The sequence below is a fragment of the Zonotrichia albicollis genome, chromosome 1 (assembly GCF_047830755.1).
Source record: "Zonotrichia albicollis isolate bZonAlb1 chromosome 1, bZonAlb1.hap1, whole genome shotgun sequence".
NCBI lineage: Eukaryota > Metazoa > Chordata > Aves > Passeriformes > Passerellidae > Zonotrichia > Zonotrichia albicollis.
Genome location: NC_133819.1, coordinates 107,083,952 through 107,111,355, shown reverse-complemented (window position 1 = coordinate 107,111,355; position 27,404 = coordinate 107,083,952). Strand labels below are relative to the sequence as shown.

The 27,404-nt window shown below is 42.7% G+C and overlaps 2 protein-coding genes across 4 annotated transcripts in view; one reads left to right on the top strand and one right to left on the bottom strand.

Annotated features, from left to right (window-relative positions):
* Positions 1–803: 803 nt before the first annotated feature.
* Positions 804–27,313, bottom strand: LOC113459733 (uncharacterized). The gene is made up of 4 exons (XM_074547379.1): positions 27,248–27,313; positions 25,899–26,704; positions 23,514–23,704; positions 804–3,795 (listed from the first exon to the last, which is right to left on the bottom strand). The coding sequence occupies exons 1-3, from the start codon at positions 27,311–27,313 to the stop codon at positions 23,629–23,631; spliced, it is 948 nt and encodes a 315-aa protein (XP_074403480.1). The 3' UTR covers positions 804–3,795; positions 23,514–23,628.
* ROCK1 (Rho associated coiled-coil containing protein kinase 1) overlaps positions 26,695–27,404 on the top strand; it is an 83,336-nt gene continuing 82,626 nt past the window's right edge. For all 3 annotated transcript variants that reach the window (XR_003381253.2, XM_005490719.3, XM_026795659.2), the window contains exon 1: positions 26,695–27,404. Coding sequence is in view for 2 of the 3 variants with exons in the window: in XM_005490719.3 (XP_005490776.1) it covers positions 27,312–27,404 (93 nt within the window). In the remaining variant the exon portion in view is untranslated.

Genomic DNA, 27,404 nt, shown 5'->3' with positions numbered 1-27,404 from the left:
TGGGACAGGGCTGAATTTTGGCAGACAGGGCTAGGGAAATACAAACAGTGCACATGATTTATAGTGTGCCTCTTTATAGATAGAAACCCGTATCTGTTCCTGAGATCATCCCGAGTTTCTTCACTTTCTTCAGCATACAAGGAGAGAGGCAAAGGGTGGATGCAAAAGAAGAGGCCAAAAGAACATGCAAGATATCTGTGGCAAACTATGGAAATGACTGCAATACAGAGATTATTAGATTTTTATTTGGATCTGAAAGTAAAGGACACTGACTGGCAACACCAACCTGGAGATGACAAAATAACAAGAAGTTGAAGACTGGCTGATGACATTTGTTCTGACAGTATCAACATAAGCCCAAGTGCCACCTGCACAGAGTTAAGATTGTTTCAAACAGAATTCTGTTAAAAGCATGAAGGTTTTTTTTCCAAAATATTTTACAGTGTGTAACTGCCAACTTCTGATCTGACACTGGAAGTCCTAAACCCAAATTTACTGTGTCTCCACATTACAGTTCCTTAAAATATCTTCAAATTTTTTTCCTTGCATATTTCTCATCTGACTGGTGGTCTGGCACTATTTAGGTTATAAAATTCAAAATAGCCTTTTCCTGAGGTGACTAGATTTTCAGGGAAGTGTTTCATAGAGGATCCATCTGCTGTCTTTGAACACAGCAGTCTGCATTGAGACACTAGATCACACCAATTTGGCTTGTTTGCAAGTGTAATTTTGGTCCAATATTTAAGCTGCTTTTTGGAGAGAAAATGCAAAAATGAAAATATAGAAAACTTGAAAATTAAGAGGAAGAAAAAATGATGAAAGCATTTTTTTATTATTTTAGCAGAACTTTTTCAGTAACAGACACAAAACAAACAATTAATCTTTATATTACACTTTTGAATAGCCAGAAATTTATCTTTCATGAAAGAAATTTTATTTGATTAAGCCCTTAAAATTTATTCTTTATAATAGCTTATATATGGCAGACTTTTTTTTATTTGAAAGAGACTTTTGGTCAAATAGTTCTGTATGTTCTGATCAACTCATGGAAATCTTTGTTACATTGAAGAAGACTCCCTTTTGTTTTGTCAATGCCAACATCAGAAGCTACTATGAGTTGTAGCTACAGCATTGTGCTTCCCGGTATACACTTTGAGATCACCAAGTTTTTTGAGGTTTTGGGGTTTTTTTTCCTAGAAACAATGCCTGCTCAGTGCTGTTAAAATACCATTAAGGATTTTTGGTGTGATTTATTAAGGCAACACCATTCCTGACAAGTGGGGAGCTGTAGATGTTTCAGAGAGTGCAACTGAGATGTATGGATGGCTTGTGACTAAAGATTCATTGGTGTCCTGTCTATCCACTGATTACACTCTGCAGTTACAGCATGAAGCAGTTCATTTCTCAAGGAGGAGTCTAAAACATCACTGCAGTGTGACATCATTGCAGTGTGACTACTCTTTAGCCAATGGGACAAAATAAAGCTCTAACTAGAAAGTGCTTGCAACATTTCACAATGTGTAATGCATAATAGTAAATCTCTGAGGTGTCAAGCTAGAAGAGATTAATCTCTTAAGTGTCAGTTAGAAGAGATTTAAGCCTCAGGACTTGTTCTCAGGTCCTAGTATTGACACTAGCAAATGCTTTGAAGGTAGGGAAAGGAGTGCCTTATTTTTATAATTGCTGTTCTTTGGCTGAAATACTTAAACAAATTGCATTTTCTTCTGCTGAGAGCTGTTTATCCCAATGCAATTGTAGATACAAACAAACAGAAATAGCTGGTGTTTTCAAAGCCTGAACATCTATCCTAGCTTCCCCAGTTTGGTTCTCAAACTACAGAGGCCAAGCATTTCCAGTGCCAAACTATCATTACCCCGTTGGAGACCACTTGGGAAACCAATAGATTTTTTTAACCCCCATTCCCATTCTTGGAAAGATATGGGGAAAACAATCTGGGGAAAACAATCATTTGCCCTATAGATTGCCAGGAGGATGACAAATAACTTCTATATAAATGTGAGTGGAGCTCCAGTTGAAATCAGCAAACTTGAGCTACAGCTGGCAGGTTAGGTAAAGATGGAGTTTTATTCCTAGGGATTTTATCTTTGAGATGGCCAGAGCTCAAAGGTGTGAATTTGGGCTGGGGGGACTCCATCCTTTTGCTAAACACACCTTAATGGCAAGGACAGCCTACCTACCTCTGCTTGGGTTTTTCACTGTTTAAGGGTTATTTGTATACTTGTATAAAATGTAACATCTAAAAATCACCTAAAACACTAGGTCATGGAAGTTTAGCTGTCTGATACAAAACCATCATGAAACAAGGATCTGTATTATTCACATTAAATTTTCAAGAGAGTCAGGTCATGCTGCTGTAGCATGGCTTTCTTCCCCTCTAAACTGAAGACTTGCAGCAATATTATTAGGGAAAGACTTTGGAGCTCTACCACTGAAGGCAATGTCATGAAAAGCTTGTACACTGCCATGGCTCATAGCCTCCTGCTGCTGAAAGGTGCTTGCAGCTCCTGGCAGTCTCCTGATGACAGCAGCTGTCAGTGACAGATGTCATTTAGCAAATTCTAGTCTGGCTGTAGTGATAAGTACTGAGAAGATGCACAGCTGAACTCCTGTTTTTATTTCTCTTCCCTCATTAATGTTCTCATCCAGCTCTGAAATCACTACTGTTGCAAACTTTTTTCAGTTTCTGTTTTCTTGCAAGGAAAAGCTTAACTTTTCATTTATAAGCTGACTCTTCAACAATAATAACATGACAAAAACTTGTGCTGGAGAAGAGCAAAGAGTTAATTTTTTTTTTTTTTCTGGCTGGCCCCAAGTGACCCCTTGTTCCCACTGCTTTTGAAATTACTGGAGTTTGCTTAGCCTGAAAAATTACAGCTATAGCAAAAGTTATGCTTTGCTGATCTATTTTTAAAAGGAACAGCAGAATTTTAAAAATAGAATCCCCCCCTTTTTTCTCTAACTCTGGCATCTCCAACCCAAGTATGTTGATGTAATTTCCAAAGTACTAAGAAATGTCTTAGGACACATTTAAGTCAGATCAGGCAAATCTAGGATTAATGAAAAAATGAGATGTTCATCTGGTCTGGAATGAGATCTTTCTTCCCATCATTCTTAGTTATAAAGATATCTTTTGTGTGGTTGAAGCTAAATTTAAGCCCAGCCTGAGTGTATTTGTGTATTATCTACGTGTGTTTTATGCATCAGCAGCGCACTGCATTAGTAGTCTGCACATACAATTATGGATTTATGATCTTTGAAGTCAGCTAATACAAAGATTTATATATTTGCAGGAAAAAAAACAAAAACAAAAACAAAAACAACAAAAACCTAGGAAGTAATAGGAATGGGTGTTTCTTAGAGCTACAGTCTGATTCTCCTTTCACTTGAGTTGGTTTGCTCCATTATCTTCAGAGGAATTAGTCCTCTCCCTGATTTCAGCACCAGAAGAAGAGGAGAAAATCCATCCCTGAATGTACGACAAAGGAGATCTGCCTTTCTAGAGCTTGCTTTTGTTTCAGACCATAGCCCTGCGGCGGGTGGAGCGCTGACCGAGGAGCAGACCCTGCCCCGGGCATTAAACCGTGCGGGGTTTCTTCTGACCAACGAGTCCCAAGGAGCTCCTGAAAGACCGGGACTGAGGCCGGCTCTGGTGAGCGATGACGAAGGGGTGGCCCTGACCCCGTCGTGCGGCTCCCGGGGCCAGAGTGCCGGGGGCTTCCTGCCCGCTCCTGGCGATGCTCCGCTGGGCACGCCGGCTGCAGGAGTTAAAGTCACCTTCAGAGAAGCGCGGACGGAATGAAGGACACGGTAAGGTGAGAACATGCTGATTTAATATATGCGCTACTATTTTGCAAGGAGCCGTCTTACAGGCTGTTTCTTTGTCAAAGCATTCAGCTACTGTAATAGGATTTCAATGTATAATGAGTTGAACTTTAATAGATCTATAGAAGCAGTTAACTAGCAAAGGAAAGTCCACGTCTAGCTATTTCCTGCTGCTACAATGTTTTAATAACAATGATACACAAAGACTTGTTTTGTTTAGCATGCACCATATTTTTGCATTGTAGACAAAGTCTTGATTCTCTTAGTCCAAGACAAAGTCGCAATTGTCTCCGTTTGAGACAAAATCTCAGGACAAAAAATATGTATTTGAAATGCCCCAAACTACAGAGGAGTAAGGAATCAGATTAGCATCAACTTCTGCTTCTTGCTACAATGAAAACAAAGATAGGGCAAGTATGTATTTTCTAACTGGAGGGACACATTTAGGAAAGATTTTGTACCTCATCATTCCCTAATGATGAAATCAGAAAAATGAAAATATTCTTCTCCTTCTCTGCACACACACCCTACCCCAGGCAGACCTGTTCTTACTGTGATGAGATTTGTTTTCCTACAGCAGAGTTTCCCTTAGAGAGCTCACAGGCATGGAGAGCAATTTTGTTTACCACCCCCGGGTGCAAAACTCGTTAACTAATGTTTATTTTTGTGTTTTCAGCTTCCAGCAATGGGGCAGCTTGATGGATAGTGAAGATGGTGGTGGTGGGGAGAATGGTAAGGAAAATTCAGGAGCTGGTTTTACATCTTTCAGTTGTGCATGCTCATAGGCAAAATGGCTAACAGCCTTTTAGCTATACCAAAAGAAGAAACCCCAGGCCTTGGCAATGGTGACCCTTCTACCTTGGTTTTGGTTTGTTTTTTTCAGGACGGTGGGAAACAAAGCACAGCCAGCCCCCTGACTTTTTGCAAGTTATAAATGCTGTATGAAATTCTAGTTTCAACACCAGAGAATGTTTTCTCCTGTTGTTCAGAGTGACTCCAGATGCTGATGTACTTAGTTACACAGCACAAGTAACCCAACTGGAATGAAAAAGCAAGGTAATTGAGTTTATGTTCATCTGTCAATATTCCCAAGGGACAGACTGTTCAGCCTGCCAAGTTTGCTCTGCTTATGCATGCAGAGCATGAACTTAAACCGACTGGAGATTCCCACAGTAGATGCTCCCTGGTGAATAGGGGATCTCTTCTGCTGTAATGTGGTTACACATTCCCCCATATCTCACAGTATCAGGAGATGGGCTGAATGTTAGGCAGGAAAAGAAAGAAAAAATCATGGTAAAACTGAGTTTTTCTTCATCAAATATTTGCCTGACCCAAGTCCAATTATTACAGGAAAAACCATCAGCTTCTTCCTAGGCTTTTCTATGCTTCTCACTATTATAATATCTGGGAGATTCACATATATTTCTTCATCTTTCTATTCTAGTGAAGTGAAGGATTGCCATCCCTATATGTGAAGCAGAATATGGGGATCAAAGCAAAGAGTTCCTTTTAACTTTGAGTGAGTAGTCTGGGGCAATTGTGAGCGAACATTTAGAAATATATAATCATAGAATATGTTGAGTTGGAAGGGAGCCACAAGGATCATCGAGTCCAACTCCTGGTTCTGCACAGGGCAAGCCCAAGAAATCACACCATGTGCCTTACAGTGTTGTCCTAATGTTTCTTAAGCTCTAGCAGTGTTGGTGCTGTGACCACTTCCCTGAGGAGCCTGTTCCAGTGCTCAACCACCCTCTGGGTGAAAAATCTTTTCCCAATATCCAACCTAAACCTCCTCTGGCACAGCTGCATGCCATTCCCTTGTGTTCTGTCACTGATCACCACAAAGAACGGATCAATTCTGGCCCCTTCACCTCCCCTCATGAGGATGTTGAAGACTGTGGTAAGGTCTTCTCTCAGTCTCCTCCAGGCTGAGCAAACCAAGTGATCTCAGACACTCCTTGTATTGCACCCAAAACTGCCCCCAGCACTCGAGGTGAGGCTGCCCCAGTGCAGAGCAGGGCAGGACAATCCCTCCCTTGCCTGGTTGGTGATGCTGTGCCTGATGCCCCCAGGACACAGCTGCCCCTCCTGGCTGCCAGGGCACTGCTGGCTCAGATTCAACTTGCCATGGACCAGGACCCTCAGGTCCCTTTCTGCAGCACTGCTTCCCAGCCTCTCATTCCTCCAGTTTTCAAATTTCTTACCTTTTTTTACTTTACATGGCTTTGTATTTGATTAATTGTCACCCCTCATTTAAGATAGTTCTATAGGGGATCTCCATGTAGCTAGACCATACAAACAACAGCAATGTCTATCCCAAACACAGGAGCAAGTCAATGCCTGTAGCAGAGCAGACGTACAAGACACGTGTGAGGGAATAACCAACTATGGCCAATATTCAGTGCATGTTGGAAATATATGAAAGAAAAATCAGAAAAGATGGGAGAATCTATGAAACAAAGGAACAAAAGATTATTTGATCCTGTGGTCTGGGAAGAAACCAGAGAATGTGTCTCTGAGGAAAATTGAAATTAAGAGCCTCTTTAGCTGAGCTCTATGTGGCAGGAGCTGGTAAGGACAAACAAAGGCTCTGCCTTCTGATGGTTGGCTTCTGCACCATCTGAGGAAACAGTTTTGTAACCAACTCCAGGGAAAAGTGGCTCCACCACAAATTTCTTCATGCTGTAGAAACATCCCTCAGCACATTGGCTCCAATGCCATGTTAAGGCACAAGTGCACAGACAAAAGCATCTGTCTCCCAATTGGAAAGGCAGGCCAAACAGCAGCTGCCAGTGCACAGCAGGTTTGCTGATATGTGGGTTGGATCCAGTGTGTGCACACTATGTAGCTGGCATAGACAGGTGCAGCAAATCTTATAAGTCAGATTTAAAAGTGGGAGGACTCAAAAAAACAGAAGTATGGGAAGCCAGGATGGTTTGTGCAGGCAGGTCAGAGTTATCTTCACACATGTGCCATGCCCAGGGCTGTTTAGCTGGGCTCCCCCTCCTGAGCTTTCCTGTTCTTGTTGCTATCAGTTGTCCCACTGACAAATCTGGCCCAGGCAGTGGCAAGCTGTATTTTCCCTCATGGCCCACTGTGAGAACCTGGGCTTTCACCATGGGTGGTGGTGTCTGTGATGAGTAAGTAACCTTACAGAGAGGCAGAAACCAGTCCTGATGAACCAGCACTCAGTCCATGTCACCAAGTGTAAGCAGAACTCGTTGGCCCAAGCCTCCTGGTCTCTCCTGCAAAGAAGACTGGCAAAACTGAAGAGAACTGTGGGCAAGCAGGAAGGGGCCAGACACACAAAGGAAGCCAAGTCTGAGTGCCAATAGTTGAGACCCTGAGACTTTCTGAGCTCAGGCAGCCTCAGGTCTAGTTGCTGAGCCTCTTTCTTTGTACTTTCCCATGAATGAAGGACACTTGTCCTGGCACCAGCCAGCGACCAGAAACCACAATTAGAGACACCCCTTTTCATGTCCATAGGGATCCTCTGTATCTCAAAGCAGTCCCAGGGTGGTGGGAACAAGAGGATCATCTCCAGCTGTGCATAAGCATGCTGGGCAGTGGCACCTGGAAGTAAATCCAGAGTGCCCTATCAGTGTGGGGTATGTGTATGAAGAATGTCAGACCATGCAGTGGCATCTCCCTGGGTGTAGGGTGTAGGGGACTTTGGGCAGGGTAACAGGACCATGTAGCAAAGAGCAGATTTCCAAGGGACCTGGGTACACTCTGTGGGGCTCATTGTGCCCTTCCTGCTCTGACAGCCATGTCAGCTGAGGGATCTGTTGTTACTCCCATGCCTCAGGCAGCTGTCGCCTCCAGTGAGAAACAGGGAAATGGGAGAGGCAAATGAGTGAGAATGGGGTAAACAGTATTTTGCTCAAACTGAAGTGGGGAATGCCCTTGCTCAGCAGTTGTTCTCAGCTACCCCAGTGTCCCAGGGCAAGCTCCCTTTACAAAAACAGAAACTGATCCAGGCCAACATCCTTCTGTAAGAGAGAGCAGAGAGGATACCAGGATGGAAAGCAAACAAATTCACCCTTTTCAGACTGTGTTCCTCAGATTTGTTGCTCATTCTCAATTCTGCCCAAGGTGATAATCACCAAGGGCATTTTCCTCACTTTGTACAGTGCAGGAGAAACCTGGGTTTCAAGCCTTTGGCGATTCCTCAGAGGGTGGATACACACTCTCCCAAACCAAGGCCTCTTCCTTCCTGGGAAAGTAAAGCCAGCAGTCCAAATCAGAGTTAGAGAAGCAAATATATTTACATAAAATACATAACACGTTGTAATAATCAAATAAATAATTAATTAAATGTATTATTGGGAACTATGAACTATTTATGCAAACCAAAATTCTTTACCTTCCAGAGGCAAGTATTCAGCACATGGAGAAACTCTTTTGAGGTGCCCAGTAGCACTGACACCAAGCAGCAGCTCCATACTTTTCCCAGGAAGGTGTAAGAGCACAAACAGGCCAGCAAAGCTGGAAGCACATAAAGTAATTTTCCTAGCTGTAAGTGTAGGTTACTGTGCCCTGGGTATTATTGCCAGCTCCTGGCAGATTTGCTGGTCACCATGCCCTAATATGCAGGTTCCTGCTTCCAGTTTCTGTTGTGTCTTTCTGCCACAGTCACTTCTTTCCCCTCCCACATGAATTGCTGTGGAGTAAGGAAAAAGGCAGCAGCCCAGAGGGACAAAATGAAAGGCACAAAGAGCCTTGTGGCCTAACTGCTTTATTTTTCTTCTCTCTCCAAGCCAAAAAGTTCCTGAGCATGAGCAAGCCTAAATGTAACTTGGCACCAGTGCCACAGATAAATGTCAGTATTTTCCCTGGCAGCTAGAAACAAAACTGTCCAAGGGGATTTTTATCTTAGAGGATGGCCTCCCTGCTGCGCAGTTTTCTCACAGGCTAGGCATTCCCCACAGGGAGATGAGTGGGGTTTTCCTCCCTGCATCTGCAGCAGGAGAGCCCCAAGAGCTGCCCTGGTGCTGGGGGTGAAGCTGCTCCCTGGTATGAGCTCCCCAAGAGGTGGTGAACACTGGAATTTAGGTGCACATGGGGAAGGGCAGGCACATCAACACTGCCTGCCTGATTGAATTCTGTTATCACTATGGGGTATGCATACAAAAAAGAGCAGGCTAACATGATTCAGAATAGTCAGAGAAGACAATTTACAGACCTGCCTCTCTTGAATGCTGCAGAAAGAAAGAAAAGCCTCATGGCAATTTGGAGCAGCCTATGAAGTGTAGCAGGGTAAATAACTCCTTGCAAACAGCAGTGGAAACAAAAACAGGCTCAACAGCTGCTCTACCCAACTCACAACTCATCTTGCCTACCCCAGGTTGAGCTCCTGGCTGATGCCAAGTTCTCTTGCTTTGGAAGAAAATGCTTAACAGTTTGATCAGCTGAGATTGCTGGACAGCATCTCTTGCAGATAGACAAGCATTTCAGGAACCAGTAGTGATTATGGAATGGCCATAATATGGCTGTCATTTCTCATCATCAATATGGACGTATGGAGCTTGAAGTACACACTATTTTTAGATATCTGGATGCATTCCTGATGAAGAGACAGCTATCAGTCACTACTGTCCAGTAATTCTTCTTGTTTGATACCATTATTTTTCCCAACATTATTTATTGATATTTGTCCTTACATTTGTTTCCAACAACTTTGTATAGGAATACTATAACAAAGATACCAGTTTCATCAGCAAATGAAGTAATTCATGTATTCCACCCTGGACCATTTTTTCTGTGTAGTTTTACACAGAGAGGAAACCGAAAGAATCATGGCTATATGCTGTGGATAAACACAGCTACCATTTCTCTTTTTTTTATTTTTTCAGAAGAATATTGAGATTCAATTAGGATTATTGCAGAAAAAGGACTTGACTTTTTTTTACTAGTGCACATGGGAAATGCTGATCACCTACATGCTTCAGTAATCCAGCGTATGTATGATAGCTCTTGGTTAATTCCAGTTATTCCCTCTGCAGTTTAATCTGCTTCAGCCAAAACAGAATCCAAGCCCATGTGTACAGTTTCCACAGTAACAACTAGAACAAATCAGACGTGGTAACATTTGTGTCCAAGGATTCTTCTCCATCTGGTGGTAAGGGGAAATATCAGAGAGAAAGGCCATACCATTCTCCAGCTGGACAACAATTACTTGGCTGGTATGAGGCTAATGCTCCCTGCACAACCAGCAGATCTACAATTACTGCAGTCAGAGTTTTCTTAATATCTGTGATGAAATCCTAGACATCAAAGTGAGAAAAATTTCTGTCCTAAATGGAGAAGTATTTCTTCTCATTATGTACACTGCTCAGGACTGGGGTGATGAATAGAAGGCTTGCTTAACAGCAGTCAGATTAGGGGAGTCTTCTCTGTTTAGAAATATTTTATTCACCGTAAGTCTTTTCAATGGGCTGTTGACTGACCCCTTTGCTTCAAAAAACAGTAAATAAAGTAGCCAGTTTGTTTGTAGGCTCATATGTCTGGACATGAGAGGTGACAGATGACATCTACCAACTTGCAGTATGCCAGATTTGCAACCTGCAGACTTCTATGCATAGACTGTGAAATAGAGGTTTGTTTTATACAAGGACTTCACTGCAGGACTGTCTCTAAGATATAACCTGACATTTTCAAAAGCAGAAAGAGCTACACAAAATTACGTGCTCCCCCAGTGTCTGAGTTGATTTGAAGCCACAAAGTCAATCCTGGAGTTTTATACTGACTCCACATACTGAAGCTATGAAGTTACACTTCCCCTCTCTCTAGTAACCCTACCAATAACTACTGTTTGCAAGCAGAAGACATTTTCATTTAAAATCAGGATTTATCTCAATGCTACTCACTACTGCACATGCAACTAAGAAAAGGAGTCTTTCCAGCTGTCATAACTTTCATTCCACAACGAAACTGAGATGTTTGTTAAGCATCAAACTCCAGTCCTCGGGACAATTAACATCTTGGCAAGTCTCCTGCTGTGATATCTGGTGGACAATCATCAGTACATCAAATTATGCATGCTTGCAATTTGATCTTGACCAACGCAATTTCCTTCCCCTCTTTAGGAATTCTTTCACTGCCTTTATGCCCAAGGGATAGATGGAAAAGATAACTGTACTCAAACTGCTTCAGCTCTGAAACTAATACTGAAAAGACAATTTTACTTCTGTTTATACTACAACTTTGCTCTACAAAAATTATCTTAACAAACTGTGAAATTCAGCATTAAAAAAAACACCCAAACCACAGGAAAATGTATTTACATTTATCCAAACTGGTTCTTTTGCAGCCTATATAAGAGACAATGGCTTATCTATGGCAGAAAGGCAAAATGACACACAGGGAATTGTGATTTGGTACAATTTTTGTCCTATAACTTATTGCTTTTTAAGCATTTAAGAAAGCAGATCTGAATTAACTGACTGTAGAAATTATCTTATATGTACAAGCAGTATCAAGAGGCAGGAGAATGCACAGACTGGTTTGCTGCTGCCACAAGTTATAGAGCCCTACAGAATTCATAATATACAGGCCAGAGTAATCTTATTAAAAAAAAAAAAAAAGAAAGGAAATGTCTCACAAACCAAATAGAACTCCATTGTCAATTAAAATGTTCTGATTTAGATTATTAATCTTACTTACATGGTATCTGCAGAAATATTTTTTAGGTATTTGTGAAATTTGACATATTTTGGAAAGTTTAACATCTTTATTACTTTCAGCAGACCTTTGAAATTCAAAGTCATTCATCTCAGAGACAACATTTTTCCTGTGTTCTGTGAATTTCTATGTGAGAGTCATTGAGATGGAAACTGTTGGGAACCACCACTGCTTTTCTCTTGCTGGTTTCTCTAGGAAAGGTCAAGGCAGTCTGCCAGAATAGTAATTGGGCAGCATCACTGTTTTAAAGACCCAAGTTCTTGCTGACACTGAAACAGTAATAGAAGATTAAGCATTAGAAGAAACTGTACAGCAAAAGCAGAATGAAATTTCTGGACTCAATTTAATATAGATGAAGCTTAAAAAGGTTTCATATGATAGAGGAAACAAAACTTGATTTCTGCTAAGTGGTCTTCCAGCTCCAGACCAAATAACTCCTACTTATGCCTGATACTTCAAACGCAATTAATTAAACGTCTGCAATGACTCAATAAATGGCAAGAGTCTGTGTTTCTCTATGCATGTCACAGGGGACTTCCCTCTGCTAGCTTTTTTCTCCCTTGAAAACAGGCTAGAACATCCAATTCCCTATGCTCCAGTCATTAAATAGTGCCACTTAAGCTACAGTTCCATTCCTGATACATTAGAAAGTGGCAGATTTAAGACTCTCTGGACAATCTTTTTTTGTCCCTCCCCATGTGCATAAGTTTTCTTACAAACCCTTCCATGACACAGTCAGATTTTAGACTTTCCCACAGGATGCATGCCTCATTCTGTACAACACAGGATAATCACACCCAGTAGCAGAAAGAAATTAGCATAGCAGTCTGGTATTAGGAAATCTGGTATTTCCTAATTTTCCTAATTTCCTTATCCTTCTAAACAATATCCTTTAATGTAATTTTTAACATTACCATTTAAATATAGATGTATGCGCATTTGAGTATCTCTCCATCTATCTGGATCTGTTAATGTATTGGTAAACACAAAAGAAAAAGATAAAAGTTGTTTGTTTTTAATTCTTTCAGAACCGTTTGATCTCTCCGAGCTTGTTTTAGCAGCTGCCTGACTGTTTTTCCTCATATGTAAACTTCAAAGTCAATCAGAGGTCAAAACTCTGGACAAAGACAGAATAAGGAAAACAGTGGTGCCTGGCATATGTGATGGGAAGAAACAGAGGAGCTGGGTTGTAGAATATTGTGTGTTCCTGGCCACAGCAGGGGGGGGAATTATCTACCTCTTGGACACAACATTTCCTGATCTGAACGTTTGATATGGCGGTCGAGGCCTAATACTTGCCTGGAAATGTATCTCGCAGAGAAATGAAGGGTACAGCCAGGCATAGAAGGACTTGACATTCACTGCTATTCTTGGTTCGAGCAGTCTGAAAATAACTTAATAGACTACTGTAAAAATGCTGCAGAAACCCAGCTGGTTTCTATTAAATGCAGAGGATTTCAGGGGTGGGTATTGCATTTGATTCCCTATTTGTTATTTGCTGTTTCTGGTCATAGGAAAATCAAAGGAAATGCAAGTCCTGGAGCAGAGTAATGTGGAGCATTTTCTGTAGGCATGTGCAGTTGTGGTACAGGATGTGTCTTCAGTTCATGTGGTTTTTTCCTTCGGGAGAACATCTGCCTTTCCCCCCCTTCATCTGTCTGCAGAATCAGGCCCCTGCTTGTGCAGAGCCCGGCAGAGGACCATGAGCAAGAGAGTCCCTCTGGCTGGGGGCTGTAGCTTTGCAACTTGCCTGGCACCTGGTAAAACAGCCTGCAGAAACTGGGAACACCTTAGTGATTCACACATCCTCGAAGCAGCTCCTGCCAACAGAGCTGCTGCTGGAGAGGCCCAGCAGAGGCAGAGGTGGATTCCTGTGGATGTGTGTGTGTGTGTGTGTGTGTGTGTGTTTGTGTGTGTGTGTGTTTGGGTTGGAAGGGACCTTTAAAAGTCCTCAGATTTTGTGTAATTATGGGAATTTGTTGAAATGACCGACAGAAAATTTTGTTCTTAAAAAAATAGTGGTTGGTTAAAACAGTGTTTAACCAACAGAGAAGATGGAAATGGGACCAGTGCCAATGCATCTCCCCCAGTCTTCTTTGCTTTCATAAGTTTTGGACACCTTTTCTTTTTCCTACAGAAGGCTTAAAATATGTGATTTGTACTGTATGGGCCAGACCCAGGTATCCCTGAAGGTATCCCTGAAGGTATCCCAGGAGGTAGGAGGCTTCTCAGCAGTATAAATTGCAGTGAGCAATATTATGGGGGGGAGTGTCAAAAATGCCAAAGCAAACCTGGTGGTCCTTCTGCAGGACACTGGTGGCAATAACTTGAGTTACAATATAATTTAAATTATTGTTATTATTAAATTATTTCAATTATTTTCCTCAAATAAATTAGCTTGTATTTGTTGCTTCTTCTACTCCCACATTAAAAAAACAAACTCAAAAACCCAATCAAAAACATGCCCAGGTTCTAGTTAAGCTAAAAGCCAGGCTGTGAACCTTGGGACTGTGAGCTGTGCTACCTGACAATATTTTAAAAGATACAAGAATGACACTTTTAAGCTCAGGGAAGCAGACAAACTTTTCCCAGCTGCTTGAATAGCAGGCAGAGGTGTAGTCTGCCACTGGGTGGGAAAGAAGCTGTGAATGGTTGTCTTGCAGCTTGTGGGATGGTACATGAGTAAGAGATCAAGAGAAGGAAATGTTATGGGCCTGGCTGGCTGGTGTGACAGGCAGAGCACACCTTTCTCCTACTGTGAGCCACTCTGCAAGGGCTAAGGAGAGTTTCACTCTCAAAACTCCTTCTAATTCAAGGAATGTAATTAATGAGTGGCTTACTATCCCCTGTTAACATGAACAGAAGCAAATTATTCTCTGTAGCTTCTCATTCAGTGGCCTTTTTCTATGTAGTTCAAGGCTATTGGACATCATGCTTTTCTGTAATTAGCTTTCTACCAGTTATTTTAGTTAAGTGTTAATTTTCAGACTTGCTTCCATGAGTTCTGCAAGAACTAAATTTTTTCTCACTATTTATCATAAATCCACCATTTCTCTGCCATTAACACCAAAGTGAAGAAAAAAAAACCCAGCAAGAAATCAGTGAGAGAAAAGGAAGAGAAAGTGTGAAGAATCTCTGCAAAAAGCCATGTAGGAAAGGGATGTAAGTGGTATAAAGAGCAGCTGAAGAGATGCAGGAGAGAGCGGCTGGGAAACAAAAGCAGAAAGGCTGCTGGAACAAAGTTGGCTGTAGGCGGCCCGGATGGGAGGAAGGGGAAGTGGGAGCAGAAATGGGAGCCGGGAGTTTGTGTTTGGGCTTCGAGTGGAGGGTGAGGAGCTTGCAGTGAGGAATTACGACAGGAAGGAAGCCAGTGAAGGCAAATAAAGAGTGGAGATATAGTTTATGTAGTGAAAAAAAAGATTACTTTAGGGGTAGCATTGGCCATCATGTGCTGACGGACTGCAAAACAGATAATCAGCTTGAAGCGGCAGTGGTGATTCTTCAGGAGACAACCCAGAAAAGAATACTGTGGCTTAATTTTAATCCTTTTTTAACCCAGGGTCTCTCCATATAAAGGATGAGCATTGTGTTGCCCTGAGCGTTAAATGGAGTGCGTTGTGTTTTGTGCCTTGTCATTGATTCTAAATGCCTTTTGTGTTTCGGGGCTCTGAAAACAAAGGTCAAGTACTAGCAAATTCTGTTTTCTGTGAGAGATTTAATTAAATCCTAACGACAAAGACAGAGTACTAGAAACAGCTATTGAGTGTGAAAGATGGGTAAATTTGCATTAGCATTTCTCTATCAGTTTGCACATAGCTTTGTAATTTGTTTTTTTGTTTTTTTTTTTGGATTTTTTGGGTGTGTTTTGATCGACAGGAGAATAAATATTTTAAAAATCAAGGTAAGTCTCTACAGATGTTATTTTCTGCATGTAAGTTATCGAATACATGCTTGGAAAAAGATGAGAGGAAACAGAATGAGAAAGCATATAGAGTAAGATGGAACAATTTCTGAATATAGATTTGGCCTACAATTTAGTGAGTTTAAATTGTAGGGCTGGAAATGGACTGGGCTGCCTAAGATGTTTTTGCATCCTTTATGGACAATAGCAGCAAACCAGAGGGTTTCAGCAGTTAATAGCATACTGCTAATCAAACTTACTCATTAAAAACCTGAGTAAATTGCTCAGGTAACTATGCTGTGGAAAACTCTGGAATCAAAGGGGAAAATATTTGTCGCTTATTCAATATCTAGGCATTATTGTATTAGTCTACTATGCTTTAGAGGGTCTGAATTTTACCATGCCAACCTATTTTTTTCTAATTTAAATAACAAAAAATGAATGAATATATTAAGAAAAGCCATGTTATTGAAACTGAATACAGCTATCTTACTGGCAGACAGAAACCAAGAGATGCCACATGGCTGCCCCAACTGATCCTTCAATTTAACAGGTGATAAGGAAGGAATTCTTTCTCAGCTGGTGATAAAGCCTCTGAAGCAAAGAGTATCGGTGCATGAAGTTGGGAAGATAGACATGATGAAGTCATATGTCTATGGGAGCAGGAAACCATCCAGTTTGCCCACAATTTTGAAATTATGTATGAGTAATGCAGCTCCTTCTCCCAGTGTCAGATTTGATGTACAGGAAAATTCTCATGGACAGTGGGTGTAAAACCAGACAAATAAGAACATGCCATAAAAAAGGGAAAAGTTGGAGACCTGGATATGTGGAGCAGATCATGTTCCAGTGTCTCAAGTCCCCCTGGGGGATTACCCTTCCAGAGCAAAAGTTCAGTTCTCTGCAGATGCAAGGGGAGACATATTACATAGAGGGGCCGCCCCCATGGCAGTCAGACTTTGGAGGTCACAATGAACCCACTACATTTTACCTGGAAGCTAATGGATTGCCCCCTGGGGCAGACCTGCTAGGCCCTCTCTGCTCCACTAAGGCATTCTCTCTAATAAATAAGCTTTTGTGCTGTGCCAGGGTGGTCTTCTCCCACGCTTCCTGCACGGCTCTGCACCTCTGTGCAGAGACATCTTGCAGACATCCCTGCCGGCAGACATGACTCATTTTGGGGAGTCTGCGTGTGGGGTTTTGCAATAGTCTGATCAGGACATGAAAAGAGACATTAACGAAATGTCTGTTCAGAAGTACAAGGCACCCCACCATGCTCACGTAGATGCTATAAAGATGACTGCTGTGAAATGATCTGCTGGCTGCCCAGGGTGAGGTGGAGGGATTAAAACCTCCACCCAGCTGAGAAGAATGGTGGCTAATAGCTGATTGTCTCCCACACTGCAGGACACATACATTTCTTTCCTCATTTTCCCATGGTGTGGCATTACCTCCAGTGCTTTGCAGGCACTTTCCCTCAGACTCAATCTAGTCTACAGAAGCCCAAATGAAAGGCTGGATCCCATGGTTCACATCAGAAGAAAGTGGGGGACTTCAGCTTAACAAGATGCAGAGCATGCACCCTTCTGGTAGGGGATGCTCTGGATCCAGGTTTGCGAAACTGGTTTAAGGACAGTTGCAGTTATTGCTGTGTGAGTGATAAGTCTGTGATGTTTCAGTGCCTTTTGGAGTGAGTCAAAAAGGAAACAGCAACAACTAACCAAAAAAAAAAAAATCATGAGGTCATCAAAGAGTAGAAATACTGGCCACAGGAAATTCTTGCCATATTTACCCACTGTGCAGATAGCATCACTGACCACTGACTGTTACAACTGCATGATTTTTTATAATTGGACAGATTCCTATATTCAAATTACTGAAACTACAAGTATCATATCCAAACTATAACAGAGTTCAGGTTTCCTTCTGTGTAAAGGTCTTGTGTTTATCCAATTTGAAGTAGTGCCCAGCAGGCCCCTGTGGTGATGGTGCCATCATTTTCTACATGTTCAGGTAGCAGCATTATGCTCCCAGCACCATGAAATGCCCATAGGAATTCAGACCGTGTCCATGCCTTGCTCAGCAGATGTGATAGTATAATCCAGTTGATTGAGGAACAGCTGCACAAAGCTTCAGCAGGAAGTGGAATTTGGGGCCTGGGCAAATAATATGATGGTCTGTGGAGGCTGATTGTGTCACTGTAGGTGCCTCAGCCAGCTAGCTAGAAACTAGCTCAGGTAAGTCTGGAGCTACAGAGGTGTATGTCCCTTTTCTGCATGCACATTGACAAGCAAGGGATGAATTTCTGGTCTTAAGACCTGGGGCTCCTAGGTAAATCATGTTACCTGCTTTGACTTCAGCCAGCTGGATTAAACAACCATGTCTGTCAAAATGTTGTGAATGTGGTCTAAGCTGCTGTGGGTATTTTACAGTATAACATTTCTGCCTTCAAAGGAATATAAAATTATGGCAAGGCCACCACCAAAGAGTGCTGGGAACTCCATGCAAACAGGCAAACAAAAGACATTTTCATGAAAACAAACTCAAACTCCATAATAATTTGGACATGGTACTTAGAGTTTCAATAATCTGTTTAAAAGAACTCAGTTTAGTTCTGAGTTATTCCATAATTTCAGCAAAGTTTGGCACAAAAATTGGAGTGATTGCAAAGGTGTAATGATGTAACTCTTTACAAATACTGCTTTGCATATGCATGTTCCAGCTTTGTTTTCATTGTATAAGACTCCTGAGGGACAGCTTTGTTTGCCACAGTACCTTTTGTTTCTGTGGTAAATGTTCTAGAACATCAGCCGGAGGCAATTTTGCAAGTATGAGTATGGCTATGGGCCACGAATGAGTCAATCACCTTGTACTTTTTTTAATCCGGTGCTTTATAGAGCAGCCTCATCTATTCTTATGCTGTAGAGGCAGCTTAGGACAATCCTGACATTCTCCAGTCCTGGTGGATGGGCTTTATTTGACTCTGGAAAAAGCAAACTGAGTTTGCTCTTTTTTCCCCTCTGCCTAAAAACTCTCCATCAAGAATGTATTACTTTGCATCTACTACATTTTTGAAATGGCCTGTTCCTGGCCTTTGATTTATCCCTTTGACAGATTATTTTGCTATAATCAAATTAGGAGTCTATAGAATCATAGAATGGTTTCTGTTGGAAAAGTCCAACCATTAACCCAACACTGCCAAGTCCACCACTTAAACCATGTCCCCTCGCGCCACATCTGCATATCTTTGAAAAGGAGACTCAACCACTTCCCTCGGCAGCCTGTTTCAATACTGGACAACCCTTTTGGTTTGTCACGAAAAACTTTTTCCTAATATCCAATCTAAACCCTCCCTCCTGCAACTTGAGGCCATTTGTTCTTGTCCTATTTCTCTTCTCCATTTCAAATAAGGCAGTTCTGGGGATTTGAAGTAGCCATAATTATAATAAACATGATTATAATAATTAAGAAGCAAAATAATGAGGTAAAACTGATATAAAATTGCCATCTTCTGAGTATCAAGAGTTGAATTGCCCAACAGACTTGCATAGCATTTTATCACAGGAAGAAGGAAGTTTGATGTCTTTATCTTCAAGAAGGGAGGAAGAGAAGAATAAGAAGGTTAACTCTTTGATAAGAGCTTGCTCACACTTTCATACACATAGTTTTCTGCCTATGATCACACCTGTAAAATTTTCATTTCTGGAGTTTGGCTTGTTATGGCCAAATGAAAGCAGAATTATAATAAAAGTCAATATATAAACAATCTTTGTTGTCTAAGACTAGACTCTCTCAAACCTTATAGATGTGTTCAAAGAGTACCAGAGCTCTACAAAGGAAAAAACAGTGGTAGCATTGCTATAAAATAAGGTTCAATCGATTGCCTAATGGCATGAGATTAAAAAAAGAATTTGAAAATATCCTGATTGTGAACAAAATCAGCTTCTGGGATTTAGTTATGAGAGTTCACCAAAAAATTACTAATTTAACTGATTTATAATTCCTGAAGTTGCAGTGAATTTGAACTCTTTTTCAGCGACTAAACTTTTTTTTTTAAATATCTGGAAGATAGTCATATGAAACACATGCATTTTTTAAAGCTGCATATCTAATGGAATTTGAGTTCATTTAATTTAAGACAAGACATGTAGAATCTCGTGACGCTTCATAACATCAAAGCAATTTTCTATGACTTGTGTTGAGAATCTTCACACTGTAAATGTCAGGAACAGCAACTTCTGCCGTTCTGTCCCGAAAAGGATCACACGGAGCCCTCTCTGTTTATACCAGCAAAGTTATGAGATGTGTCATTTAGAAGTTAATTATCTGTTAAGGGCCGAAACTGTTAAATATTTCCCAGCCCCAAGATAAAAAACATGGCTTTTTATGGATTTGTCATAGTCTTCATCAGAGCAAAGCATTTACAAGGAGCATAGATATTTAGGACAGCATACATAAAAACAAAGCCAGGGCAATCGAAGCTAGTTTACTTTTAAACTCAGCCTAGTTTACTTTTAACTTTTGTCTCCAGAAGAACTATTTGAGCAAGGACTGCAAAACTAATCCAACCAGAGGAAATGTGATATGTGTATGCCAGGGAAGTAGGAGTAAGGTGGGGTGGGAGAAATTTGTCTTAAGAGAGAGCACTTAGGGTTATGAACTGGAGAAATAAGAAGAAAACTCCTTAATCTCAGTGGTGAGTCACAGTTAAGATAATAGCAGTGTAAAAAATTGGATTCATGATAGCTTTTAAGAGGCCTAAAATTATGATAATCACTCTACTTTTAATAGAAATACATATTTATTTATATGTCCATTTATACAATGTAAATATATAGACACAAAAGATGTATTATTTCTGCTTGTATCCTGGTGAATGAGACCATAAGGAGATTACTTTTTAGCTCCTGCTTTAATATACTCCTACATTTCTGAAACCTTTATTTTTTCAGGCATTTTTTTCCACAGTTTTTTGTTGACTTAGAGTTGAATTTGTTTGGCTTTTCAAAGATTTCCAACAAGAAGTACTTGGGCCATTTTTAAGCCCTGGGGTATTGAAAATAAAAAAGCTTTTTCTCAAGGAAGAATTTCTGGTATATTGACATTTTCTGTACCTATCAAGTGGCTTTAATGGGAAAATAGTATTTGCCATGGAAATGGTCTTTTCTAGGGTACGAATCTTTCAACATTCCAGTGGAATTTTGATTTGCTTTCAAATCAGTTTGTGAGCTTTTGACATACATTGGTTAAAAGACTTTTTCCTGCACCTTTAAAGCATAAAAGCAGAGGGAGCCTGTGCTGTATATGCACTTGTGGCTGACGTTGGCCTAAGCCATATGGTGACCAGATATGGGAGCTGCTATCTATCTCTGGGCTCACAGCTGCCCTCCTTTCCAGATACAACAGAAGTTACTTTGGGAGTGTCTATGCTGTTTGTACAATGATGCCCTTGTCTGCTGGCAGCAAACACATCTGCGTTTGCACTGGAACAGACAATGGCATCCAGTTTACTTCCTCCCTTGCAGAAGTTTGTTTTCAGACCGGATCCTCTCCATTAGACTGAGCCATGAAGTCCCAAAAGGTGATCCCCCCTCTATTTCTAGTTTTACAACAAAGACTCAGATTCAGGTGCCCCATTTCTTACTCATCACCCAGCAGTGGGAGCAGGTTCTCCTCAGGGTTCCAGCACAAGTACTACAGTGCTTGAAAATGCACTGTAATAGGGAACAGCACCAGCTATCCTCTGCTGGGAAGCTGGGATGCATTGGAACAGGAAAGGCCACAAGCCTGGAGCCTCACACCTTTATTAAATCTGGTGACATGCAGGAAAAACATTTATATATGTACAGGTATATGTTGCACTGTTTCAACATCAAATATATGTTTGCCAACAGATGTTTGAAAGATACTGCTTTGGTTGTGTCTACCCATAGGAAATTCTCTTTTGACCAATTACATGCAAAAAGGTTTTCTCATGCTAGCAGTTCTTATTGCCTAGGCCACTTCTATTCTATTTCTGTTAGAGGTCATATGTTTTGCCTCATCAAGAGCCAAGATAACTTTTCTCAGCATGTTGAATTATGACTAATGTCTCTCTCATTTCTTTACTTTCTCTCTCCTACTCATAGAGCATTTTAACGTGTTCATTGCTCAGAGCACTTTGCACTTCAAGCTTTCAGTCGGTAATTCCCTGAGGAGTCTTTTCAGAGCATAGGTGAGTCCTCAAGGGAGGTGAGGGGGCTGCAGCGTGGTCACCACCGTGACTGCAACTTTAAATCAGCTACTTACAGACACCAGCGTTCGTTACCTAACGCAGCCTTTACTTTCCAGGTTTTGCAAGCACACAATGCTAGTGTGACTTCATCACTACTCAAAGTCAGTTCAGATCTCTGCTTGAGCATCCATCACACCTTGCCTGAAGCAGGAAGCTCCTGCAAGTAGCCTGTTGCACAAATGGGCTTTAGCAATGATAAAATATTTTGCCCAAGGACTGGATTTGTTGACCAGTTTTCCTCCCAGGGCTTCAAGCCACGCTGGCCTGTGCTATTAACTGTCCCTAGGACTAGAGCAGAGGCTAAACTAAGCCAGTTTTGCAGGGCAAAGAAGGAGATAGCATGGTGGACTGAAGGCAGGCTTAATATGATGTGATTTAACCTTCATGCTGACTAAATTGGAAGCTGAATGTGAGGGGACCTCATGCATTACTAACTTGGCCTAATATGGTGAACAGGATATAGTCTCATTTCTGTCTTGTGCAACTCTTCTGAAGTCAGCAGCTACTTCAGGAACACGGGTGTCCCAGCCTGTTTTCTCATTCTGAGAGTGTACGCCTTTTAACGTGCACACTCAGTGACCTGAAAAATGTAAATGGCCTTTCACTTTATTACAAGCTCTTTTGCTTAATTCTTCTTAGCTTTTTCACAAGAGGATGGGAGTAACAGTACCTGCTCAGAGAGGGCTGAGCCAATACTTTGAGTATTCCACTGTTCTTGTGTTCTTGCTGTTTGCTAAATGTTCCTGAAATGAGCATTACTGAAACCTCTTACATGCACGGTTTTATTACTCTCATGTACAAGAAAGTTATTTGCAAAATAAACACTATTACTTGTACTTTTTATAAGTATTTTATTATGGTTTAGAGGAAGCCAATGCAGTCATTTGACAGTTTACTGATATTCTGTATTTAATAAGAAATTTCAGTCTCTGCCAAACAATCAGTTCTTAAGTCAGTGTCAATTTGTAGCACAGAAGAAGCAAGAACATTTAAATATCTTATAAAACAAGAGAATATGGATATGGGTTTGGTTTTGGTTTTATTAGGATTATCAGCTTGTTAGTTTACTTTGTATGGACATCAACTTACTTAGAAACACTTTCAAGAATTAGAGATGACATGGTTTTGAAGAGAGAAAAAATGATCCTTTAGGTTTCCATGTTTTATCAGCTCAGTGTTTTCAGGTCATGTATACGTCGAATAATTCCTATCTCACTCAACAAAACCTAGTTCAATCCAAAATGTGACATAACAAAAGCAACAAGAAGAAATGACCCATTTTTAGTTTATTTATCAAGAAGATAAAACAATTCAATGTTCAAAAGTTCAATGCAGTAGCTGGTTGTGTAGGATGGGGATTCCTATGATTTCTAAGGGGCCAATGCCAGAAATATGTAAGTTCCTAATCATATCGACGCAAATAGTCTGACTGGAGTAAGTGAAAATGGGCTTTAAGATCCCAGCATGTGAATGAGTGTTCTCTGGATTAAAAACTATTACATTACACTCTCATGTTACAACGTGAGTACTTTATCACACTGGACACTTAACCCATACCTGCTTTTAAAAATTAGAATCTATTATGCTTTTTGATGCTGGTAGCCAAAGCCTGCCTTTTACAGTTTCAAAGCAGTGCTCAGAGTTTCCTAGACAGCTGCATGAGTACCTCCCACACAAATTCTATTCTATTTGAGACAGACAGACAAGCACTTTTAGTCCACCACAGTTGTGAGAAAAGCCCAGTCTGACAGACATGTTTGAAACACAGAGAGTTTGCACGCAGATGAACACAAACACAGCAGTTTTGCTCACCACAAACACTGGTAGAAGTTCTCAGGTGTATTGCTTCAGAGACAGAAGTTTCAGGTGTACTGCTCCTTCACTGGCAAATAAACATGTGAGGCTGGGCCCGTCTGATGCCCAGCTCTCATCTCTGTGAATTCTCCAAGTTGCCAAGCAATGGGATGGTGCTTCTCTCTACTTTCTGTGTTGAATCTGGGCCACTGCAAAAAAAAAAAAAAAAAGGGCAAAGAGCAAGACAGAGCAACAGAGCAAGAGCCATGTAGCTTTGTTTCAGGGACATCTGGAGAGGATGCAAGGCGTTTTGCATTTCCAAGAGTACCTGTAAGTTTTTCCACAGACATTGGATAAAACACATAAGTGGCATCTGTTGATCACAGTGGTGATCCTGCCCACTAAGCTGCAGAATCAGGCTTCCTCTTCCATACACTATTACAGGCTCATGAATTTTGCATTATTTTCAGCTAGGTGCCTCAAATCACCCTGCTCAGGCCTGGCATCATCCCTAATACCTATATCAAGAGCACTGTGAATTAGGCTCTGTACCTCTAGTGATGATTTCCATCTTGCTTGAGATGAAGATTGCAAGAAACATTTTCTGTGTATTTTAGAAATTACTTACTGCTTCATATATGAAATGATCCCAAGCCTACACCCTGTAGCTTGCAGAAATGTTCTCTTCGGACTGTGGTTGCTGAAATGGAACATCTGCATTTCCAAGAGCAACCAAACCCTCTGAATCAAAGGGCTGTGGTAGTAGCCAGCACAAAACAACAGAGCAGGAAATGTTGCTGTAGCCTGTATTTTTGCTTTAACTGAACATACTTCTCAGCAGAAAACAAAAACAAAGATGCAGACAGCTGTGGATAAGAAAAAGCAAAATGTAGAATGCCATTTCTTATTTTTTCTGAATAAAGCAAGACAGCAAGTACTGACATCCAATACTGAATAGCTCAAACGCTCTAACACTTGGCTATTAATTTGTTTCCTAACTAAGACATGGAAAATAACTTATAGTGCTAATGATTCAGGTTTCTTACCTGGCAACTGTTTAGTGACCAGAGATCAATGACTTGACAATCTCTAAGCAATTTATAGTGATCTCTGTAAAAATGCCATTGCCATTTATGGAACTGCAGTGGAAGTCGAAGAACTGAAACAGTACAGTGGCCTCTGTCCAGTAATATTTGAAATCATTACTTTGCTCTAGTCTCAAACTGACCCACAGGAAGGTCAGGTTGGGCATTAGGAGAAATTTCTTCATAGAAAAGGTTGTTAAACATTGGAATGGACTGCCCAGGGAGATGGTGGAATCACTATTCCTGAAGGTGTTCTAGAAAAGACAGGATGTAGCACTTAGTGGCATGTTCTAATTGACACGGTGGTGTTTGGTCGGAGGTTGCTCTCAGAGGTCCTTTCCAACCTAAGGGATTCTGTGATTGTTTCTTTATTTGAAGAAAATGTTCCTGCTGCAGTCTGAGGGTAAGGTTTGAATTGGAAACACCAGCACAGGCTGCACAGGTTACATGTTTAGTGCTGGTATTTCTTCTTTCTGTTGGTGTGCTACCTTGCTGTTGTCTGGACATAAAGCAGAATGCTTTGAACTTCTGGCACTGTGGAAGCTGGCCTCTCCTTCCCTGGACATGCACGATGGCAGAGTGGCTGCCACTGAAATGGATCTCTGGAGGCCAGCTTCTCCAGTCCCCCTGATCAGGTATGACAGAACCGCAGAATCACAGAATGAGTCAAGCTGGAAAGGTACTACAGTGGTAATCTGGTCCAATCTCCCTGCTCAAGCAGGATCATCCCAAAAAACATGGCAAAAGATTGTGCCCATGTGGTTCTGGAATATCTGCAGCGAGGGGTCACCTAAGGACCACCGACAGCGGCTGCCAGGACCTGCCTGGCTTTTGAAGATCCGCAAGGATGGAGCCCCCAACAGCTCTTGGGGTGACCCTCACTGCCACTTGTCCCCCCGGGCCAGTGCCAGCGCCCGTGCCAGTGCCCGTGCCGAGGCAGCGGGAGCCACCAGCGCTGAGGCGTCTCCGGGGAGCCGGGGGGGGAACGCGGCGGCAACATCCCCCCATGCATGGCACGGGGAGCCCGCGACAAGGGGCGCTTTTTCCGGCGGGATGCGGCCCCTGGGCTCCGCGCAATTCCCGCCGGAACCGCCGGGCGGGGGCGGGCGCACAAAGACAGCGGCTCCCGGAAGGGGGATCCCGGGCTATCCCACCGGGGCCGGGCCGAGCTGATCGCGCTGCCTCCCGCCCGCTCCCGCTTTTCCTTCACCTGGGCAACGAGGCTGGTGAAGAGTCTGGAGCGCATATCCCATGAGGAGCGGCTGAGGGGGCTGGGGGTGTTTATCCTGGAGAAAAGGAGGCTCAGGAGTGACCTTACCTCTCTCTACGACCACTGAAATGAGGCTGGAGCCAGCCGGGGGTCGGCCTCTTCTCCCAGGCAACAAGCAACAGGACCAGAGAACACAGCCTCAAGCTACGCCAGGGGAGGTTTAAATTGGGCGTTAGGAAGAGTTTCTTCACAGAAGGGGTGATTAGACACTGCAATAGACTGCCCAGGGAGGTGGTGGTGTCTGCCCTGGAGGTGTTTAAGGAAAGACTGGGTGTGGCACTTAGTGGCCTGGTCTGGTTGTCACGGTGGTGTTCGGTCACACGTTGGCTTGGATGGTCTCGGGGGTCTGTTCCAACCTCACCGATTCCGTGACTGTGATTCCTTCCCAAGCGCGCGCGCGCACCTCCTGCCGCCGTCCCGTCCCCGCCGGCACCGGAGCCGTTCCCCCCGCGCATGCGCCCCGTCCCACTGTTCAAACAGGAAGGCGGACATGTTGGTGCCTCTCGCAGGTTCCCTTGCTGCCGCCGGACCTCACGCTCTCCCCTCCCCTTAAGCCGCCTCCTTCCCTCCCCTCTCACGCCGCAACCTCGGGTCCGTCCAGAGGCGGTCAGGGCTGCCGCCCCGTCCGTGAGGCAGCGAGAGGCGGAGAGGGAGGGGCTGAACCGGCGTTGGCAGCGGCGGGAGGCAGCGAGAGGAGGAGAGGAAGAAAGATGCTGCTGCGGCCGTTCCGCCGGTGAGGTTACTCGTCCGCCGCCCGCGGGGGCAACTCGCCCGGTGCCTTCCTCGCTTCCTCGCCCTGTGCCCACGGACGGACCGACCCCACGGCGCTGAGACACGCCGTCGAGAGGATTCCCCTAAATTTTATTTTTCCATCCATTTTTGCATTGTTGGTGTGGCTGCAGGCTTTTGTCTTTCTTCTGTTATTTTTTTATTTCTTTTTTTCCCCCTTTTGTTTTTTTTTGCTTCCCCTCTTCTGTTGTTTCTTCTGGTTCACCGGAAAGAAAGCCGCGCTCCGGAACCTGGCACCGACCCGCCGGCGCTGCAGCAGCAGGGCGAGGAGGAGGGACCGCTACGCTGGAGCCCAGGACGGCTTCCCTGGCTGGGAAAATGGGAATGCTGAGGCGGTGGGGCCCGAGCAGAGGAGGGAGGGAGAGGAAACCTGCTGCTGTGGAGCTGTGAGCATCCCGGGAAGCTGCGTGCGTGCCTGGAGGAGGGGGAGAAGCAGCCTCGTCCCCCGCCTGTTGCGGGCTCCCCTTGGATTCTCTGCCCCCTTGGCGGGGACTTGCCCCAGAGACTTCTGTGATTGAAGGGATCTCGCAGGAGGCGCTTCCTCAGCCGGGTGCAGGCTGCAGTTTCTCTTTTGTGCTCGCCTGTTCCTGTTTTTATTTTTTTTTTACTTTATTATTATTTTTTAACCTTAACTTTGCTCTGGAATAAGGGAAACTTTTTAACTTCGGAAACATGTCGACGGGAGAGAGTTTTGAGTCTCGGTTTGAGAAAATCGACGGGACTTTGAAGGACCCCAAATCCGAAGTGAACGTGGACTGTTTGCTG